Source organism: Nymphalis io, chromosome 24 (assembly GCF_905147045.1).
Source record: "Nymphalis io chromosome 24, ilAglIoxx1.1, whole genome shotgun sequence".
Taxonomy (NCBI): Eukaryota; Metazoa; Arthropoda; class Insecta; order Lepidoptera; family Nymphalidae; genus Nymphalis; species Nymphalis io.
The window spans coordinates 9,465,875-9,490,125 of NC_065911.1; the positions used below are offsets into that span (position 1 = coordinate 9,465,875).

At 33.2% G+C, this 24,251-nt stretch overlaps 1 protein-coding gene across 2 annotated transcripts; it reads left to right on the plus strand.

Annotated features, from left to right (window-relative positions):
- Positions 1 to 873: 873 nt before the first annotated feature.
- On the plus strand, positions 874 to 22,548 carry LOC126777878 (facilitated trehalose transporter Tret1-2 homolog). Of its 2 annotated transcripts, none has more exons than XM_050501162.1 (4): positions 874 to 1,015; positions 18,053 to 18,373; positions 19,481 to 19,616; positions 21,194 to 22,548. In XM_050501162.1, exons 2-4 carry the CDS (start codon positions 18,059 to 18,061, stop codon positions 22,408 to 22,410), a joined length of 1,668 nt encoding a protein of 555 aa, XP_050357119.1. In that variant the 5' UTR covers positions 874 to 1,015; positions 18,053 to 18,058; the 3' UTR covers positions 22,411 to 22,548. The 2 variants fall into 2 exon arrangements, with proteins under 2 accessions (XP_050357119.1, XP_050357118.1); XM_050501161.1 differs by lacking the exon at positions 874 to 1,015 and adding an exon at positions 8,762 to 8,909.
- The last annotated feature ends 1,703 nt before the right edge of the window (positions 22,549 to 24,251 follow it).

Sequence of the window (24,251 nt, forward strand, 5' to 3'; positions counted from 1 at the left end):
TATGCTAATATTAAAAAAAAATACTAGTAGTTAGTATGCTATGAGGCAGTTTGAAATACAAACTGCCGTATGAGATAATTTTGATTACTCTTTTAATTTACGTAATAACGTTATTTTTAATAAAACAAACACTCATATTTGCAGTGTTGTTATTTATTTGGGATTTATATCAAGAATAAAAATTTTATTTACCCCCTTATCGCATTGTTATAACAGAAACAGTGACATTGATAACAGAAATGTAATCAAATCTCTTTTCTCGACGAGATAATTGGAAAAAAAAGAAACTCGTTACGTATGCAGGTTGTATATATATTGTTGCTGGCAACTAACAGAGGGGAAATTAAAATTAGTCAATATTTTTCGAGTGTATGTGTTTCTTTAAAAATAAAATAGTGTTTTTTTTTTAACTTTGTGCAATTCGTTCTGTTTTTAAAAAATATTTTTGAATTATATATAAATAAATAAATGTAAGTATAAATTGGATATCCTTAATGAGTAATTGGGTTGCTTGTGCATCATATTCGTGTTGCATGGACGGTACTTCCGTGGCTAGTTTAAGCTTGACCCTGACAGTGCGTTGACCTTAACAACGTATCAAAAAGTCGTCAAACGTGTTCATTTATTTTACAAATAGAAGAAATACCGATTCAAACATTTACTTTGAGTAAAAAAAAAAGTAAAATAGGTGACAGGAAAATATTTGCATTTTAAAATTAGCTCATTGCCTCAACAAATAATCCTTGAATTTATGATATGTAATACATTTATTAAATTACAGTAAATATACGGGTAAAGGCTAAATCAATATCGATAAATGCATATATATCGACAGTGAGGACGTCACTAGCACTTGTGATCGCGAATTGCGTACAGCATCGTACGTTCATTGCGCGTATCAGTTAACGGGTTGTCGTACTCTGGCGCGTACGTGTAATATAAATACAGTTTTTTTTTATAGTGTTGTGATAAGTGGGCGGTTTTTTTTCGATATTTTGTGAAATATATTAAAAAGGTAATTTTTAATCTGCTTTAAATTGTTATTTTTATTATTAAAATAAATTCTATTCATATTTGTGAAATATTTAAATGTAGGGGTGTGTATTGAAAAATATATTTTTATGACATGGTTAGTAAGTTTAAGTGTAATGTCAGTTATTTATGGCGGGAAAGTCGATTTGTATTATTACGAAATTAAAATACTCAGAAACAATCTAACGTGCGCCTAGATTTTTCTAGATTAACGCTCGTCAAAAGTTTTGTAAGAATTAAATTTAGATTTTTATATTAAAAAAAATATTGTATTCATTTTAAAATAAATTTATTGTTTTGAATTAAATAAATTACATACATGTAGCCTTAAAATACGTCTAACATATAACAATATCCACATTTATAACGATCAATTTTAATAAAAAATATACCTTTTTTGTTATAGTAACTCAAAATTACATTATTCAAATAGAATTAAAGTTGTTTCATGATTGTCAAAAATTAATCACCGGTTCGGAAACACGTCAAACCTGAACGGAACCGGCAAAATATATTAATTGTATATAACTCAATTATGTAATAACATTATCCTGTATAAGATACCTATATTAGGCATATATATTATATATCTATTACTTTATATAATTTTTAATTTATCTAAACAAACAAATCTTTAAATACATATATGTCTCGGTTTCACAAACGGCTGTTACTATTTCGATAAAACTTAAAATATGATTTAGAGAATCTTAAATTTCAAAATAGATCTATTATTAATGGTGATGAATTGGTTGTCAACTTAAAAAGTTACCTCATTTATATACAATATTAAACATATTATGTACTTCTTATTCTTGTGTATTTAAAAGAGAATAGCTATTTCAAATTGCTTTATTCAATGTACAACTATTATATTATTTAATATTATTTTACTTGGTGATAGGATTTTCACAAGCCTGTCTTGTTGTGATCCGGTTTGAAGGGTGACCCAGTGTAATTACAGACACAAGACTAAATTCTTAAAGTTGATGTAAGAGATGGTTAATATTTCTCACAGCACCAATGTCTATGGGCGGTTTTCACATGGCCATTCGTCAGCTTTCCTTCCTATCAGAAGTAAAAAAATCCCTTTTCTGCGAATAACTAGAATGTGTACAGTTCAGTTTTAAGATATCGGTAAGGTCATTATGTATTACATAAAACCCTTTTATTCTGAATACAAGTCGTACATATATATTTATAGTGACAATTTATATTGAATATAACTCAATATTTCCTAGTTAATATAAAAAACCAACCGGACAGGTGTTATTCAATATATGTTTGTTACAATATTGCTTCTGTCAATAACCTTCCACAGACAAAAAATAAGGAAGCTTTTTCTCAATTGAGACTTATCTCTTTTGATTATTGTTATATAAAAGTGGAAGATCAGATAAGTGGACGTAGATATAACTGTTTTTTTTAATAATTTGAATAAAAAAACTTACTATATATAAAGAACGCAGCGCCTGTAAATCTCCCACTGCCGGGCTAAGATTTTCTCTTATTTTGAGTAGAGGGTCCGCGGTTAGTGTGTACGTAAGGTCAATATTCCTACGACATGCAGGTTTCCTCGCGATATTTATGTTCACCGGACTGACCACTGATTTGAGCCACATTGTCTATGCACTGGCTTATCTCGGCTAAACAAAAATAATGCTAACTATTTTGCTTACTTAAACGCATTTAAGTACAAGTTGAGGCAATAAGTGAAAGTAAAGAGAGCAAGTACTTGGTATAGATAGCAAAAACATATAATATATTATGAATCGATGAAGCTTTATAATAAGTTAGAATTATGTTGAATTAATAAAATATTGTCTATATTGATAATGTAATAAGATTGATTTGTTTTAGAGTTTTAAAATTTCATTATGCAAGTAAAAATAATCCATTATAATACAATGTGATAGTTTTTTTTGAATAAATATTCAAATTCAGGCTATTTATGTTCGGAGACTTTTTTTTGCTAACGGTAAAGACTGAATAAAGATGTGAATGTTGTACAAGTGAGATGGCAAGAGATTGCCAGCTAAGGAAAAAATATTAAAATAATGTATATTTATATATTTTCATGACTAAATCATTAATGGAATGCTAGAAAAATATATATTTTATACCGATGAAATATTTTTAATATATAAGAATGTTTTATATAGATTTTCGTCTGGTTTTTTTGTTGACTTGTTACATATATATAACAAAGATAAATACACATACAAGAACAAGAAATTCTTGCTTATCATATAACATGCTACAATAAAAGCGGTTGAAACTGCGAAACGCAGTTACCTGTATATTATATACTAAACCGTCACCAAAACGCGCTGTGTTATCCCGTATAAGTTTTATGTATATCGTTTTAGTAGTTATTGTAACTAAATATTTTAATAAATCAATATGTATTATGTCGATTTTCTGAGTTGCCGGGCCGTTTCTTCGGTAGAATCAGAAGTCTTCATTCAGAATCAGTTAAAATTAAATTTTAATTTATTCTTTTAAAAAAACATTCCGAAACTGCAAGTAGGAGCCTTCTTAAATAGAGTATAAATTGATTTTGACTCTTTGTTATCTAGAAGAAACTGGAATGTACCTGAAAACAAGTAGTAACCTCCTTGTAAAGATACTGACAACAAATGTTGACCAAGCATTGATTCTTTTTAATTCTGTGCCATTATAATCATTTCCACGGTTAAATTTACCGTACAGTGACCATCGGAATGTAGATTCTACTAAGAAGAACCGGCAAGAAACCCAGTAGTTATTCCTTACATATGCTGTATTACTAGCTCCTAGATTTTCTATAATTTACAAGTACAATTCTGTAAACTGTATAATAAAGATTATTTGTCAGTTTATTTTAACATGTTTTGAATATTGGTAAATTTAAAGAAAGTCACTTTACAGTTTATTTGTTACGTTTACTGGTGATAGGGCTTTGTGCTGTTGTGTTCCGGTTTGAAGAGTGAGAGAGCAAGTGTAATTACAGGCACAAGGGACATAACATCTTAGTTCCCAAGGTTGGTGGCGTATTGGCGATATGGACGTTGGTGACCACTTAGCATCAGGTGGCGCATGTGCCCGTCTGTCTAGCTATTCAATAAAAAAAAAGTCACGTACTGACGACCCCGTTACGTATTTATATACATATTAAGATTTCTCTCGCGACATCGCTTTTATACACGACGAAAAAATATATATTTAAATTTTACTCTAAAGTATTTTGTTATATGTGATTTGTGTTTATATAATATATAAATACTTTAAATACCATCAAGTAATTTATTCTTGTTAAATTTATTAACACTAACACACGCGGAAATATTAAAAGTGTCCACTTCCAAATTTAAGACCCGGGGTTCGAACCCTGGGCTTCGAGACCTACAGCCTTATAAGATAGCCACTAGACCAACGACGCAAGGCGTTACACTAGACCAAAGGCGGCGTGTTTTTTGTGTACTAGTAATGTTTTTGTAATTTCTTATTAAATAAAAACAAATTTAAATCAGATTAAGACTAAGTTTCTTGCCGGTACTTCGCGGTAGATACAATTCGAACCGGCTTCAGAATGACTTGTAACTTGCGAAATCTCTTACGATTCGGAAATGATTCTATGATATCTCTCTTAATGCATAAATAATATATATAATTTACTTTCTTGTTAAAAATAAGTATATTATTGTTTCCACGTAGTAATCGCGTTGGAAGGTTCAAGTATAAATACCACAGTGGTAACGTGTTATCGAGAAACGCGTTGTTATGGCAACCATCTCGCTAGGCGAGTTCGCGTTCGCTTCTTTATTTTTAGTCCATTATACTTGTGTATAAAAATAAGTACGAGTTATATGACAGTGAATACGTTTTCTTTGTTGTCAATTCAATCATTATTCATTATTGAACTCTATTTTATCATTTATAATGTGCTATAAAGGTGCTATGTTCTTAAAACATAAAACATATAAAATCTATTTCAACTTTTATTACATAGCAGCGAAGTCTAAAATAAAAAAAATGGTTTTTGTTTTGGTACCTGTCAAATAGCCATAAAATATATACATTAACTTTAAAAGTAGCTAATTTGAAATCACAGACACACTTCAATTTTATTTATTTTTATAGATAATCTTCTAAAATGACGATTGAGAATTGCTCGTAAAATTCGTATATTTATTTCGTATGTATTATATAGTAAAGGCTTTCTTTCATGAATATATAATATACGTACGTACATTGCACATATATATTTGAATAAATATTTCGTATTGTTTATTCACAAATCTCCGGTTTTGTTTGTACAACTTTATATTTAACAAAAAACCTGTCCCATACGAAACTAACTCTAAAGCCGTTAAAGCTTATAAAGACACATTCCTTATTACGCAACAGACACTATTTTCAAATGTATTTATTTTACATTGTAGACAATAACTATATACCAGAGTCGATTATTATTTTTTTATAATTCATCTCGTGCTCGGCGGTGAAGGAAAACATCGTGAGGATACCAGCGTATGTCTAATTCACCAACTCGTTGGAGCAGCGTAGTGGGATAAGCTCCAAAGATCCTCAAAGGGGATAGCCCAGCTGTGGAACACATTTCGTATTTATGGAACGACCAATACTAGACTGAAAAGAATTTAGACGTAAGAACAACTGCATTACGTACTTTCCGAGGCGTGGGAGTGTAAACAGAACCATTTGCCAAACTCCGTGCTGCTAATGAGGATTTCTCGTCTGAAAACCCGATAATTTTTCTGCGAGATCTGCGATCAAATAATCTGTGACTACTGGCCAGTGTCAGACATAAAGACAATTAAAAATATAATTCACGCTGAGCAGAGATACACGATGGCGTCGATCGCTTACACATTACAACCTGTACTAATATTATAAAAGCGAAGGTAACTCTGTCTGTCTGTTGTGTATTGACAGCTAAACCCCTGAACCGATTTTGAGGCGGAAGCAAGCTGGAATCCCAAAGAAGGATATAGGTTACTTTTTTATGTCAACACCTCCCCCCTAACGCGGGCGAAGCCGCGGACAATATCTAGTTTAAAATGTAAACATTAATTAAAACATCTATAATTCGTTCACATTTTTTAGAAGTTTTAAATAAGTAAGGCAGATTGATGATGACCGGTGGTGGCAGAGAGAATTGGCCGCCTGATGGTAAGTCGTCACCACCGCCCATAGACATTGGAACTTATCTACCTGTAGTTACATTGGCTCAATATAAAACAGTAACTATATAACATTCATAAATAAAATAACGAATAAAAAATCATTACTAACGTCAACTCACTATAATAAATTACTTACGAGAAAGAAAATAAAATAAATAATTAAATATGTACCTACAGATTAAACAATATTAATTACTGTACAATTCATGACTGTGCGTAGTGGAAAGAGTGTTGCTAACATTATCAGTTTGCATATATTTACTTTAAAGTCGAGATGGCCCAATGGTAAGAACGCGTGAATCTTAACCGATGAACGTGGGTTCAAACCCGGGCAAGCACCTCTGAATTTTCATGTGCTTAATTTCTGTTTATAATTCATCTCGTGCTTTTCGGTGAAGGATAATATCGTGAGAAAACTTGCATGTGTCTAATTTCATCGAAATTCTGCCACATGTGTATTCCACCAACCCGCACTGGAGCAGCGTGGTGGAATAAGCTCCAAACCTTCTCCTCAAAAAGGGAGAGGAGGCCTTAGCCCAGCAGTGGGACATTTACAGGCTGTTAATAAATAAATAAAAAATATCTTTACTAATATTATAATTACAAAAGTGAGACTGTTTGTTTGTTACTCAACAGATCATCGTAAAATTTTGTACAAAGTGTCAGATATACAGAAAAGGACATAGGGTATCTAAAACCTCCCAACCCTCACACGCGGGTGAAGCCGTGGGTGGAAATTAGTGAATGATAAAAAAAGCCGAGATGAACCAGAATAAAATAAGTGAATCTTAAGCAAATATTGTGGGTTCAAGTACGCGGGGAAGTTCTTATATCGCATATTATAATTTATTTGGTGCTCGGCCGGTGGTTGTCGAATTTCAATCGGCCACATGTTTATCCACCCGCATTAAAGTAGACTAGTGGAGCTCCTAGCCTTCTCTTCAGTAGGAGAGAATATTATGCCTAACTGTATAACAGGCAAGTTACAACAAGCAAAAATAAGTCATTACACCGTGATAAGTCACCCGTACTTTTTAATTAATTCCACTGGCTTACTCATCCTTCTAACCGTTACACAACAATAGAAGTTTTGATATTTTGCATAAAATAAATGTAAGTTGACTACCCAGAAAGACTTGCAAGCAACCCTACACCGGTATAATAATTAATAAATATGTATGTTTGTGTTTACGTTACAACATTCCCTAGAACGTGTAGACAATACCCTTTGTCTACTCGAACGCGGAAGCTCACGCGGTCATATTACAATTGCACTCGCCTTGACATTATTGACTTGTTTATCTAAATATATATTTTAATCTCATCTTTTATAAGTATAAACTACTATAAACGATGATGATGATGATGATGACTATAAACTATAGGCAGATGAACAATCTAGGTGGTAATACTTTTAAGCTATTTTAAAATTTACTTGGTGGAAGGCTTTGTGAAAGAAAAGTAGGTAGCTCGCAGCTCTGAGTGGTAGCTGAAGCTCTGGTTCCTGAAAAATCTCAGGACATTGCTGTCCCATCGAAATAAAAGTAAGGATATATAAAGTGGAGCATTATTTGCGCACCGTGATTTCTGTGCAGGTAGCTATTCTCCGTCGAGACTGATTGCCGTGCTTTTGTTTTTTAGGAACTATTGATATAGGCCATTTTGGGCATATTATTATCAGAAGCCTTTAAATTGCATTACACGTTAAAAAATATTCGCTTAAATATATTCAAAGCGTTTCAGAGAAAACTTAATTAAACGATGACTGGCAGCAATATAATCATAAAGCAATCGGACCAAGATTCGAAACGCCCGAAGTATAAAAAACAAAATAATAATTGATTAACTTCCTCAGTATACCGAGAATTAAGGAATAAACTTAATATCAAACAATCTAAAAAAAGTCGCATAAAGATTACCTGTGTAGAAGAAGCCAAAATCCATAGAAATGACATATGTATACACATATGTTTCTTACGTGATTAACAATTGTTGTATTACGTATATAAACACATACATAAAGCATTCGCTTACATTAGTGTATGCTAAACACCAATGGAATTTTCATGTACAACTGTTGTAAAATGACAATTTAAAAAACTAATTTGAACAAAATATATTTGAAGTCAGGTCATTTTTTTATACAGAATAAGAAGGCGGACGAGCATATGGGCCACCTGATGGTAAGTGGTCACCAACACCCTTAGACATTGGCACTGTAAGAAATGTTAACCATCGCTTACATCGCCAATGCGCCACCAACCTTTGGGTCTAAGATGTTATGTTTATGTCCCGGAACACAACAATACCAAGTACTGCTATACTGTAGTACTGCTGCTGCGGTAGAATAGCTGGTGGTACCTACCCAGACGAGCTTGCACGAAACTCTACCACCAGTAACTGTTGTAAAATGACATTTTAAAAAGCTAATTTAAACAAATTATATTTGAAGTCTGGTCAAAGTGTAAGAGCAGACATTAAATAAGTTTCTGATGTTCCATAAATATGATGAAACATCTTTCGTGAATGTGACGTAGTCATTATTTCGTATCCAGTGCCAAGAAACGTGAATTCGATTCTCATTCATAACAAACACATGTGGGTGGTAGGTGTGGTGCTGTCTTGTCACAAGGTAGTTCTAATTTTAAATTTTCACAATCACTGGGTAGCGACGCGGAACACACAATGATGGTAAGATAATTTTATTTCTATCAAACATTTTTTGTTCTCAAGCAAAACTAATTGATACTCAGCAACATCATTTAGGAATATTTTAGAAACCTTGTACTTTTAATTAAACCGTCTAGTCTAGTCTAGTCTAGTCTATAGCAATAAGCCGTACTCTCCGGTTTTTTTTAAGCAACTTAAGCATTTTTTGGCATTTCTCAAGCAACCGGTGCTAGATACTTGAGACTACTAATAAATAAAGTAAAGTATCTTGCTTCTAGATTGAATAAAGATCAACTTCATTTTATACCTTATTATTTTAATGTAACCTTTCTTTCTGTTAGAATTTTATTTCCAATGTTTTTTTTTCTAGAGTATATGAATTGCATATATTCATTATCATATTAGATTTGAAATATATAGGGATGAAACACCTAAGCGACAAAGCCTCACCTATATATCCTTGGCATTTCTAGAGCGATGTTTTTATTTTAGTGCTGTTTTCATGTGCCAATTTCACGTCCAAATCCATTTGATTACCCTTCCCTAAAACACTAAATACGCATTAATTATTATACTACGGAAACGTCAGGCATAGACCATAGCATGTTTTTTAATAATATATATACTAATCAGAGATATTAAGATCATCACGTATACAATTTACTACTTTTTAACTAAATGAACATATTCCTAACATTAAGGACTTTATCTAGAACAACTGACGTAGAATTATTGAAGAGATGGTGCCCTTCCCATTATTTACAACGAATGAGAACATTTTATTTATTTTAATTTTATTAACAATATTTTCTTAACCGAGATTAACAATCAAACAAATTAAAAGTTAATTGCAATATTTTATCAAAATATCATATAACCAGAAATTAATTTAAAAACCTGAATTATACCAGTTTTATTAGAAACATGATAAAGGCTATCAATTCTGTCCTTCAATATATTTATTGTGATAAGCGAGCTGATTTATTACTTTCAAATACTCAACAACGACAATGCATTTGTAAAAGATAAAACTTTTAATGATAATACACGTTAATCATTGTATTAGTCTCACAGCAGCATAGACTAAATTTTAAGAAGAGGTCAATAACAATACTCACCTTATGAATTGGATTATATATATTGCCTTGTTAAAAACTATATAATTACTAATAGTCATAATAATATAAGCGCTTGGACTGAACCATTATTAACATTTTATATACTGTATACTAAGTAGAACTTTGCGCTAGTCCATCTGAGTGGGTACCACTCGTCAGATATTCTACCGCCAAACAGCAATACTTAGTATTGTTGTGTTCACTTACCATCAGGTGGCCCGTTTGCCCGTTATTACCACTGAGCTATCTCTGCTGACTTTTTATCTATCACGGAGTAAATATTTTGTGCACATTATTGTCATTTTGATTATCATATATATTATTCCAGTTTTTTATGTCACAATCTTGCAATTGTCATAATTTAAACATTTGGAATTTCTTATATATTATCCAATATATTTGCATCGCCTTTTACTAAATAACTTTGAATATTATGAATAACTTGCGAAGTTTTAAATGATTGTTTTATTCTTATCTCCTTAGATATTACATCTTCATTAAATAAAGTTAATTTATTTTAAATATCCGCTATATTTACAATATATAACAAATAGTTATATATGATCACATATACGCAATGCAACGGCTTCACGTGCTTTCCAAGCCAGGGGACACAATTCCCACTTCCAGAGTCCGGGCTGCTACTGAGAATCTTAACAGATAACTCTAATAACTTTTACTTTCCCGACCTGGGGTTGAACTAAGAACCTCGAGATCTGCGGCCTTATATCTAGTCGCTAGACCAACGTGGTGGATATTTGTTAACACAAGCCGTTTTGTTATGGAGTATTTCCTAGTTAAATAAATAGATTACAATTAATAACATTATTTAAAATATATACAATATCATTCACGTTTCATTATCTTTTGAGAAACAGCGATTTTTAATACTGAAATAAGTTTCAAAGAACACTATTATGAACTGACAGATGAGTTTGCTATATAATACTCTCCAAGAATACTTTTTTCTCTGAAAACCTGACTCTAGACTAGTTTCACATTCTTTTGAAAGTCATGACCTTTGACTTTCAAAAGAATGTAAAACTATTAAATAATTTGAATATTATGTCACTGTTGTATGTATACTTGATTGAATATGCGACGAAGCGAAGTTGCATACCATTATATGTTGTTCATTTATTTAAATTTTACGCATTTTTAAATTCAATTTCTTTTTAATTAATTTTAGAATACATACTGGTAAATGACAAGCTGGCATGTGGTCACCACTGGGAACTGAGATATGAAAATACTATATAGAATGTGTCCTTATTTACTTTGAGTACTTCATTCAAAAATATTGCTACGGCTGAAAAAATAAGCAGCCCTTCTGTCACCAATGGAGGGAATAAGATAAAATTAAACTAGCCACCCATCCCGGCTTTGCGCGGGTCAAATAACTGTTGATTTACGAGGCGAACGGCACTAAAGCTCCTAATCGTTATGATTTTTTCTGACATCTTCAACAATTATCGTAATTTTTCAGTCAATTTACAAAAAAACTAATGAATTATATACCAAAACCTTCCTCATGAATTACTCTGTCCATTGATAAAAACCGTATGAAAGTCCCTTCGGTAGCTTATCGCGTTCAGACAGACAGACAGATGATCGCGGCGGCGATATTTTGTTTTATAATATATAGTGGTTTTTGTCAAATTCCCTTGGAGCATTTTAACTGCAAACGGATCAAAGATAATTATTATTTCTTTCGTAAATAACCGAGACAAGTATGCTACTGCTACTATTAACATAGTATCTTTGTAATATTAGTATCACATTGGGGATTTTGGCTAAAAAGTAACATTGTCATATACCGTTGACCTTCAATGAATTGATTATAAAAACTTATAATAAAATCATGAGACAATACAATAAATGATGAGACTCTTTATTCGAATTAATAACTGAAAACATCTACAAAATTAATATATATATATATATATATAACTAATATATATACCGAAAGACGCAGCGCATTTTGATTGCGCTACGTAACTTCAACCGCTTTAAATTTAGACAATTGTCGTGACAAGCGTTAATTTTATGACTTTGTATTATATACCTTAGTATAATATATGTTTTTCATTAATCAGAAATGTCAAATCATATAGTGTCAGTTAGAAATGTCTAAACTTTATATGTTACTGTAAAACATTTATATGAATACTTGAGTCAACAGTGTTTAATTTTTTTATACACATTTTTTTTCCTGCACTCCCTAAGGAGTCACATCCCACATTGTACAATACATATTCGTGTATATAAATAATACAAATATATATTAAACATTGTCAATATGATTGCTTTTTCGTTATTTATTATTCGAAAGAACGTCAGAAATATTTCGGGTAAGTTCATATGAGGTCATAGGTATATTCCGTGATCGTAAAATTACGCGTCACAACTTTATTTATGTGGTGGTTTATGTGTGTGTGTGCTCTGTATCGGCTCAATGCACATTGATGTGCTACAATATATTATCCTAATAATATACTTTTCATAAGTAGGTTCTTACTTATATTTGAATAATTAAATATTATGAATATATGATTAACGAATACTATATTATCACTTACAATATAATATATAAGTATAAATACAAATTAAATTAAAATAATTTATTCAATATAGAAGCGTAATGCTTCTAAGTTGAATAAAACTATCTTATTGATTGTCAAATTATGTAGAAACTGCAACCGGTTCGGAAAAGAAATACCCTGACCTGAGAATAACCGGCGAAGGAAAATCAGGATACAAAATTATTTATTCAATATTGAACGTGTGTTATTTGACTTATTGACAGACAAAATAAAAACCACTCAGTTCGGAATATATCCTAAGGATCACCGGCGGAAAAAACTAAACGATTTATTTTTGTCTACCATTTTTAATTTCTTGCATTATTTAATTCTCAATAATTGATGATAAGTTTTTGTTGAGAATTTGTTAGAAATAATTTCGATTCAAATCTCTCAATTAATTTTAATACGTGACTCGGCGGGACAGGATTTATATGAAAATGTTTAACAGGTTTAGCGCGAACAATAAAATAAACCTCAACTTGATTTAAGACATCATTTCATGAATAAAACTTTTATGTTTTAAAGAGACGACAATTTTCGAAATATTGTTTTTTTTTCTTTACTACGTAGGGCTTTGTGCAAGCCAGGTACCAGATACACATCAGATATTCTACACCTAAATAGCAATACTTAGTATTTTTGCGTTCCCGTTGGAAGGGTGAGTCAGCCAGTGTAACTACAAGCACAAAAAATACAATGCAATTTATAGAAAATCAGATGCGCTGGCGACTTTATTTTATAATATGTATTGATATACCACGGTATTTATCATCAATATAATATTCTACACCAGTGATGTAATAGTCTACAGCCATTCGCAATATCTAACCCAAAAAAAAATTGAACTAGTAGATTAACACGTTCAAACATTACAGCTTTATAATATTAATAAACATATAAATGCTTATATGTGTTATGGATATACATAAACGAATATATTATTCTCAACTAGGACACGCCACCCTCGCAATAAATGTGCACTTGAATTATTTATACTTCATTTAATACAATGAGTGATTATTATCTCGTGTCGGCACTACTTGTAATTGTTTCAAGGAGATTTAGTAACTCGACTACAATCACGGACAGACGGTTTGCAGCTAAACTAAAACACAAGACCTATCGCAGACTGCAATCATTTTCATTATCAACAAAAAAAAATGTCTATCATTTCATTGTATTATAAATAGATCGATTAGTATGCACTACGAAGTTATTTGAATATTGCGATTATACTACTAAATGAAGATGTATTTTGAATATTATAATTCACTATAATGGAGGGTATCATGACAATCTATTCTAATATTAAAAGTAACTCTGTCTATCTGTTTTTCACGGCTATACTACTGACTTTTATTTTTAATTTATATGTATTTATGTATTTGTCTGGTTTGTCGCCTGGAAGAGATCGCAGCATAGCGATAAAGCCGCTAAAGTTGTGTGCTATTTAGGTTATACCCATGTGTTATGTAACTTTTTTAATCTTTGTGGTGTAGTATAAAGTATATTCTATACATACCTAGCTTCACCTCGCATGTTACACAGTCCTCGTTTCTTAAGAAATAGGCTTTTTTCACGCTGGAAAAACGCGTTACGCGTTTCCCCCACGGGAACAGGGGGGGTATGTGGGGCTCGCCGATGTCCAAGGCGCCGAGTGCGCCCCGAACATCGGAATACCCACTAAAAAATCAGCGGTAATCTTGACGAGGAGCGCCACGGGATCGCTTTCGCATGCTACCGTGACGCTCTGACGATGTCCGTTAACCTGCGTCAACCTAAACGAGAGCATGTCACGTTTTCTTTTGACCTCGCGACTCAAGTGAGGATGTACCGCCTCCAATGTCGCAAGGCCCGCTGTGGGGGATCGCAGGTCCTCCTCCCATCGGGTTATCAGGGCTTGCTGGGCTAGAGCCCTGATCCGCCCGACTTCGAGGAAGAGGGGAAATATATTATAGTATCTTAAATGCTTTGCCAATTAAAAACAGAAATATATTTTTATTGGAACGACTAGACAGGCAAATGAGCTGACTGTGAGTCACCTTTACCAATAGATATAGACTATCACTATTAAATTCTCTCAAAGTTAATAAAAACGTTATACTAGCTTATTGATTAATAAATAAAATTAAATAGTGTTATATTTATATACTCAGGCTCAGAAAATCAACGAATATAAACTCTAAGGCTTACGTACGGACATTATGTTCGACATAACGCCCCATGACACTTGCGCTGCAAACTGCAGGATAAAAGCTGTATCCTTTATGTCACTAATTATATACTATTACACGAGACTAAATTATCAACAATGTCACTCAGCGAATGTAATATAGGCGTTGTATTATTATTAGGAGACGTAAGTAATTTTTAAAAACACTACTGCGTTACCAAGAATCAAGTTATGTTGCCTCAGCATGAAGACGATAAAGCTTAACGCTTAACCAGGATTATTTATGGAATTGCGTTACATCCTGCTATGGGATCATATAGGAAACAGTTGTTTGGTCTCGTCAATGTTAATTTTTAAAAAAGCTACTTCGATCTCGCGCAAACTTCTCCATCTTAAAAACTTAGTTCCTATAGAACATGGTGGTAGTTTCTCGCTGTGACGCACCTAAACACTTTCAGAATATTGTTGTTGTCATGGACTCACTACCCATTGCAACAATGAGACACTTCGTTTTCTATTGACAGCCGTACCCTGAATGCGATATTCAATTGTGTTCACATCCCGAGTGTGGCCCACAGACTGGCCCAATGACGGGCAATATGCTTAAAATACTTACGGCAAGGAATTAACATTAGCAAAACAAGAATAAAAAAATTAGAATCATATTTCATAAAATGGAGTTATTTGAATATATCCTTTAAATTACACAAAAATAAAATAAACTCGAAAAATGGCACAGACGCAAAATTATGGAGACAATTATTATTTCAAAAAAAAAAAAGCTTTAAATGTCTTTGAATAAATTCATTTCTAGTACCATGACATTTTTAAAACGTGTTTTTAAAAGACGACTAGATACTTTTTTAATATTATATATATATGACGTGTATACTTAGTGTATGCACATAGACAATTAATTAAGTTGCAAAATTTGCACACAATGTAATTTTAGGTCATGTTATATTAATCGTTGTAAGTAGTAAAATATTTGTTGTTTCAAATAAAACATTTTTTTTAATTTCAAACATGGGTTTTTTTACGTGGTAACTAAAAACATTATAATAGATAAACAAAGTATTACCATTATTACGGATGTTAACCTATAATAATACTACAAATGTGAAAGGAACTCTGTTTCATTGTTTGTTACGTTTTACCGGCTAAACCACTGAACCGATTTTCATTAAATTTGGTATTAAGTAAGCGTGAACCTAAAGAATATTTTTATACCTAGCACCTGATCCTTGTTAAGTACTTGTAGTTGTTGTTCAATGCATCTGCCAATACAGCTTTCTTTCTCAACAAAAGCATTTCCGATAACGATTGGCATCAGAATGACAATCAGTGTAAAATCCAAAGCCTGTTTCTTGAAAGTTCTGAAGCATAATATCGAATAAATACGAAGGCAAACGAATCATGATGGTTGTCTGTTCATGTCTTTCTATTATATTTTAGTACGCTTAAAATATTTGAATAAAGATATATTATTCAGGAAGCAAAGAGTTTTCAAATTATATTTCAAAACCGAAGTGCAGCGAACGAAGATATACAGATATAAATCATTTAACAAAATGCAAACACAATTTACCGTTGTTCCTTGTCATATATGTCTGATGCATAAATATCTATCACTCTCGCGTGATTGATTAAATGGATTAACGATTATTGATAGCAGCAAAGAAGTATGAAAACTTTAACGTCAATCACTAGTTTGATTGACGTTTCGAATTTCAAAATCATCATAGAGCGCTCTTTTATTATTGCCAGTTTCATTATTCGTATTATAATTTTAAAATCGTTGCTATAAACTTGTTGATGTTTTGTCTTTGTTATTTTAAATTCGAAATTGGAAGTTCTAAATTTGAAAGTTGATTTATAACATATATACTATTGTTATAATAGTTTTGTTGACGTTCTTTATTCTTTTACACTCTTAATCCGACATGATTGGTGTGACTTTTAAACTAAGCTCCTACCATATATTTTTCCGTCAGAAACGGAATTTGTAACTAAAACCTCGGGATCTACAGCCTAGCCATTAAATCAACGAGACAGTTATAATTATAATTTGAATATACCTAATTCTTTCTAGATTGGGAAGTAATAATGATTTAAATAATTCATTAACCTTCAAAATAAAAGTTACGGTGGTGGTGACAACTTACCATCAGCTGGCCTACTTGCCATAACCAAAGAATATCACAAACTTTGCATAAATTTCGCTCTAAAATATAAATCTCATTGTGCCCAAAAAGTTTCACATCACAAATCTTTTCATCTTATTATATAACGCATTTTATTTTCTGTCTATAAATGCTTAAACGTTAGAACCTTGAACTTGCTTCGTTCGTTAGTAATTACTTGTACGGTTTCTACGGAAACGCAAACAGTTGGGAAAGTGTTACAGAACGAAGGTAAACTACTTTTAATGAATGCATTACGTATGAATACCGGCTGTTTAGCTTGTAGTGCATATTATTAAAGCCACAGATTAATTAAACATAACATTAGGTTTTTACATATGAAATTTGCGTTTTGTCGTACTGACCACCTTGATCTAAAATATCTCCCCTTTGGTTAAGAATTCCAAATTCAAATTTATAAATTCATTTAGCTGGTACATTTGAGTTTTGAAAACAGTCATTCATTTGTTTTTTCCTCGTTATTTTTTTCTTTGGCGTCGCTTATTACCGCTCAATGGAAAACATGAAATATCGGTATATTTACGAATACGAATTCTACCGTGCTGCACCTGTGCTGCAGAAACAGCTCGAAGGATTAACGATGTGTACGGCACTGGTGTCGCAAAAGAAAGCACGGTACGTTTTTGGTTTCAACGTTTTCGTTCTGGAAATTTCGACCTTCAAAACCAACCCCGTGAATGGCAGGAGATCAAAGTGGAAAATGAAGAATTAAAGGCTATTGTGGAAGCTGATCCACCACAAAGCAACACGCGTCGATTGCTGTGTTACTTTGCTCAACCAACACAATAATGAAGGGATTTTAAATCGAATCATTACTTGTGAAGAAAAGTGGATACTGTACGATAATCGGAAGCGCTCGTCGCAATGGCTAAACCCTGGAGACCCAGCCTAAACGAAAATTGACTCTATACTATAACGCTATAAACGAACTTTATAACGCAGAAATATTTTTTCAAAAATATAATTGCCATCAAACAGAAAAATAAACAGTCTTCACCTTTATAATATTATTACATCGATGTAAAAATGCCAGGGTGACTAGAATATTCAAATAAATAATCTTCTAAATGTTCTTTCATTACAGATAAGTATGGGTGAAGATAGGAATGAAAATGAAGGAGACGTGACAGTCGATGACAAAGACACAAACACAAGAACAGACGAATCTCTGGAGACACCAGAACCAGACCCCGAAGATAATATGCAAAAGCAAATGAACGCAGCAGTCAACAAAGAAACGGCAATGAAGTACGCTGATAATGCAATACGGCAACGTGAGAACGAAAAGACATATATACAAAACATTAAGAATTCCAATTCAGGACTTAGTTTAGGCGATTTGAAGGAAGATGCATTATTAGCCGATTCTAAAACCGTTGCAAGATTCTCACCAGCTTGGAATCAGGTATTGTATAAAATTAATAATTTTATTTAAAAGTACCAAACAAAATGTAAAATACCTGATTCCATTATCAACGGGCATTTTTAAATCACGGACCCATTTCAGTCAATTTAATGATAATGTCCGTCATCTGAACAAATGAGCGCGCGAACAATCGTACACTCTCTATTCCTTCACTCTCATAATCCAATATGACGGCAAATCTGACACAATTAAAAAAATAAGTGTAACACTAACGGCTTCACGTGCTTTCCGAGGCACGGTAGTGTACTGCCAATTTGTATACTGCGAGCTGTTACTGATATTTTTTTGACATATAAATTTTTATTGTTTCTTCCCGCGTACTAAAGGATCTCAGAATCTGTAACTTTATTAGCGAGTCCGTTATTAAATCTACTTAATAATAACAAAACAAAGCTAAATAAAGAAACTGTAAAATATTAATAATATAAGTTTCTTAAACCTATTTACCTATATTATAATGAACATTTGTTAATAATATTTCGACTAGCTTACAGTATCGCTTGATTTATTGTAAACTGACAGTGCTTACAATTGTCCGATCGTCATATGGATTCTTATTTTTAATGCGTAATGATTTTCCTTTTTTTGGATATAAAATGTTTTTTGTTCTAATAATAAATAAAGATATTTGACAAATTGGCAAATATTATTCCAAGCTTTCGATGATAGTGGGTAATCGCTAAATAAATTATTTTATCAAGAAATAAATTATTCGTCTACTGTCATGACCCTCCGACAATATCTGCGCCTGCGCATGTTTGTTTAATATCAAAAGCATGTCAGACATATTAATCATTTGAAAGTGAAACTATATATAGTAAAACTGTTGTTATAAGTTTAATTGAACGAAAATCCAATTACATTACAGCGAAGTAGATGCTATGTGTGCTCGTATATGTATTTCTTTAGTTCTACCTGTCAATCCTTAAACTTATAAGAATAATAAGATATTGACTATTTGCTTAAAATTCCAAATTAATAGAAACTTCGAAAGTGACTGAAAATGAAAATAAGTTACCAATGAAATGTTAAAATCGTGTAAGAAAATGAACAACCATTAAAAAATTTGGATAATAAACTTTTCAGACGCTGGCATCTACCGCGGCAATTCTTATGACCTTCACAGCTGGTCTTACATCCGGGTACTCAGCTATCTTGCTGCCTCAGCTCAAGGAATCAGGCAGCTCCATACCTTGTGATGAAGGCACCGCATCTTGGATTGGTGAGCATAACCTAGTTGTAATTTTGAGCATTTATTTGTATTGTATCTTTGCGTAGTTGCGGCATTGATAATGCACAGGCCGTAATACATGTTCACTATATCAATAGCGACGTCTCATCGATAGACGTGATGAACCAATGCGCTCCGCAGTGTGCCTCTACAACCCGTCAACTTCCTTAACCAAATTGCATTCTCGCTGAGTAACCCTTAGGACGTTTGTCATTCTAAACCCTTACGCCGACTTTTCTTCACTGACTATAAGCAAATCACTATAAGCACTCCAACAGCGTTACCTGTCAAGGCAATTATCAACATTGACATACGTACATACAATTCCAACTACACAATAAACTGGCTTAATTATATGTTGATTAATAAATATGAACTAAAAGTCGTGGGTTCAAATCCGTGCGAGTTAATCCATGTGGTAGTTAGACTCTAAGCTTTTCCCTTGGAAGATTTTTGTCCAACGGGACATTCAAGGGCTTATTATACACAAGGTCTTATTTACTTACATTTTGTTGTTAAAAAGTTATTACACGAGTAGAAACCGTAAGTTATTCGCTTTTAAGATGTACATATATTATATTTACATATCATGGATAACAGTTTTACATAATTATTATACAGAAATTAGAGCACAAATAACGTGAAAAAAAACTCCTTAAATCTATTTCACTGATATAACTAAAAATATAGTTTATTATTCGTTTTATAAGTATTACAACAAAAGGAATGCTGGCTTTTGAACTCATAATAGCTCGACATTCTTTAACTAGCCGTCGGTAACTTGGCGAGGATTAAATGGTCGCCAATTCAAATCCGAATTTAACGTTTCCGATCGATCCGATCCGGACTCTCTGTTTAGTGTATAATTGTGCTGTGAAATTATTTTAGCGTGGAAATAGCCAGCACAAACAAGTAATTTACAAATGCTATAAAATATTTTGGCATCGTTTCTGTAATGTGCGCTATTTATAAATGTAATCCGGATTTATTTTCTCATATCAACCATATAATTGTCGACATTCATTGTAACCTTAAAATGTCAAATGTTTAAACTCAAACACAATTAAAGTTGTTGATGTTTGTCTATACATATTAGTTTAATATTTGAGATGAACCAGCAGCCCTGCTACCAATGGAGGCAATAAGATGTGCTATAGTTTTAATAGGTTTTAGTATAATTAATAAAGTTAGTTAAAGTAAAAGATTTAAATGTACCCACTGCTGGACTACTGTCTCTTTTGATGAGAAGGTTTGGAGCTTATTCCTCCACGCTGCTTCAATACGGATTGGGAGATACATGTAGCAGTATTTTAGTGAAATTAGGCACCTGTAGATTTCCTAACAATGTTTTCTTTTACCGCCGAGGAAAATATCGTGATTCATCAATTATAAACACAAATCATCAAGCAGATGATCATACAGTAGTGCGTTCTAACCATCTGGGCTATCTTGACTCAAGCCATTTTCATTGTTATAGTTTATTGAAATAAAATATTAGATATATACATTTATTGCTTAGTGAAATTTAGTGGAATTAAATACTATGATGATGTTAATTTGTGTTTCAGCGGCAATGGCTGCACTACCAATGGCTCCCGGTTGTTTGGTCTGCGGTTGGCTCATGGAGAAATTCGGCAGACGTAACGCCCACTACATAGTCTGCGCCCCGTTCCTTCTCGGCTGGATCCTCATCGCCTGTGCCAACAATCTTGCCCTCATCCTCCTCGGAAGATTCTTCACTGGGATGTGCGTTGGCCTGATTGGACCCCTCGGCCCTGTTTTCATCAGTGAGACATGCAGTCCACAATTAAGAGGAATATTCCTCGCAGCCATATCTTTAGCCATCGCTGTAGGTATTTTAGTATCTCACCTTATCGGTACATGGGTACATTGGCAATGGACCGCAATTATCTGCTGTATTTTTCCAATACTATCTGTCATTCTGCTAAGTGTAATCCCAGAAAGTCCAACGTGGTTAATATCAAAGGGTCAGATAGAAGACGGCGTGAAAGCTTTTAGCTGGTTGAGAGGATACGGCGACGAAGCCAGGTCTGAATTAAAGGCAATTATAGATAAACGTAAAGCCGCTGACTTAGAACCAACACCAACGTTAAGAGAGAAAATCAACAGTCTAAAGTCACCGGAACTCATGAAGCCGCTGTTCATAATGATAGTTTTCTTCGTGACTTGCCAATTTTCAGGAGTTAATGCTGTAGCATTTTATTCAATAGAAATAATAGAGAAAGCAGTTGGTAAAGGAATTGATCATTACGTGGCCATGTTGGCGATAGATTCTTTAAGAACTGTAATGTCAGTTGTGGCCTGTGTCACATGTAAGAAGTTCGGCAGAAGACCTTTATGTTTAATCAGCGGTCTTTTCACTGCCATATCAATGGTCGGGTTATCGATGTTCCTCTATTGGACTGATGGTAAACCAACGAATTTAACATGGATCCCGCTGTCATGTCTGATGGCTTACATATGTGCCATATCTATCGGACTCGTCCCATTACCCTGGATGATGTGTGGTGAAGTTTTCCCGACTAGAGTAAGAGGTCTGGGATCAGGAATCAGTTCTGCAACGACCTTCGTTTCCTTCTTTATAGTTGTTAAAACTGCTCCAGGCATGATGTCTGATTTAGGAGAGGTGTTCACTTTCCTCTTTTATGGTATTATAGCACTTATTGGTACTGGTATCCTATACTTTATTTTGCCCGAAACAAAAGGTAAAAGCTTGCAAGAAATCGAAGATAAGTTTAAGAGTGGAAAGATTAGCATAGCCTAGTTATATATTATATATATGTATAAGTGTGTAAGTATAAGAAATTCCATTGAAATTTACTCGCTCAAAGCGCAAATTATGTACTGTCTGTGATATTGTAGTTTTTAAAAAAGTAATAAATATACATATGTTACATTATCATTGTGATTTTTATTTCAATCTCTAAATTAATAAAAAATACACATAGAATTATATACCATGGGTTCAGCCACGATTAAGAGCACTCAAGAGGATAAGATGCCTATAATCAGCATAATTGGTTTTCTTTTCATAATTTTTCTTGCCTATAATAGAAAAAAAATTAGAACGAAGTATTTAATTTTGATCCTTTGTGATGTAATTAATTTATTTTTAAGTGTTGTATTAAATATTTCTTTTGTGAATCAGAAAAAGGTTTTTCTTAAAAATTATAGTAAACAAAAATAAGGTACATGTATATTGCATTTAAATTAAAAATAACAAATTATCGAGGTCAACTAACGCCTAACTTCGCTCACTAAGACGTAATCTGACCGTCGCAGAGCGCACTGACTTCCAAGAAATTCAACCATAACTTAAAAACATCACGACACCACAGCGTGATATTTAGCACTAGGTGCCGATACTACTAACAAATTGTCACTTTATCGACGTCGAATCGAAGCGTAATCGTTGCCGTTTAGCCGTTTTCCTATTCTTTAATCTAATTATCGACTTTTTTTTTATATAATAGGTAGGCGGACGAGCATATGGGCCACTTGACGGTGAGTGGTCACCAACGCCCATAGACATCGGCATTGTAAGAAACGTCAACCATCGCTTACATAGCCAATTCGCTACCAACCTTGGGAACTAAGATTTTATGTCCTTTGTGCCTGTAACTACACTGGCTCACTCACCCTTCAAACCGGAACACAACAATAACAAGTACTGCTGTTTTGCGGTAGAATATCTGATGAGTGGGTGGTACCTACCCAGACGAGCTTGCACAAAGCTTTACCACCAGCAATTTCGCATTAGCAACTAATTTAACACAGCAACTATTCGCATAAAAGTTAAGTTAACGATATAGAAAAAGCCAAGATGGCCCAGGGGTAAAAACGCGTGAATCTTAACCGATGATCGTGGGTTCAAACCCGGGCAAGCACCACTGAATTTTCATGTGCTTAATTTGTGATTATAATTCATCTCGTGCTTTACGGTGAAGGAAACATAGTGAGGAAACCTGCATGTGTCTAATTTCACTGAAGTTCTGCCACATGTGAATTCTACCAACCCGCATTGGAGCAGCGTGGTGGAATAAGCTCCAAGCCTTCTCCTCAAAAAGAGGAGAGGAGGCCTTTAGCCCAGCAGTGGGACATTCACAGGCTGTTACGGTTACGGTTAACGATATATATTGACAAAATATCGGTTCGGCTCCATCGTTTGATTTGGGAACGTATGGTAATCGTTATTGATTAGTAGAATTGGCCCCTGTTTCGTATGTCTTATTTCTTTTATTGTAAATGTACATACATCTTTAAGTAAACTACACACACATACATATTGAACTTCTATTATTTACTCAAAACCTATAGGATGGGTGAGGTACTTTTTTTTAAATTAAATAGACAGGCACACTAGCAAATGGGTAACACCTGATGGTAAGGTGTCAAATCGCTCCTAGACTTTGACCCTGTAACACGAGTATATTAACCATCCCAATTCGTCAATGCACCACCTATCTTAGGAATTAAAATGCTATGCCAATTGCGCCTGTAATTACACTGGTTTACTCACTCTTCAAATCAGAATACAACAACACTGACAATATTGCTGTTATTGGCAAAATATATGATGCCACTCATCATGCCCAGACGGGTCTG

What these genes read in the sequence shown, in the direction of transcription:
- LOC126777878 (XM_050501161.1), top strand. An exon ending in TCTCACCAGCTTGGAATCAG is followed by an intron (nt 18,374 to 19,480) that starts GTATTGTATAAA and finishes TAAACTTTTCAG; the next exon opens with ACGCTGGCATCTACCGCGGC. An exon ending in AGGCACCGCATCTTGGATTG is followed by an intron (nt 19,617 to 21,193) that starts GTGAGCATAACC and finishes TTTGTGTTTCAG; the next exon opens with CGGCAATGGCTGCACTACCA.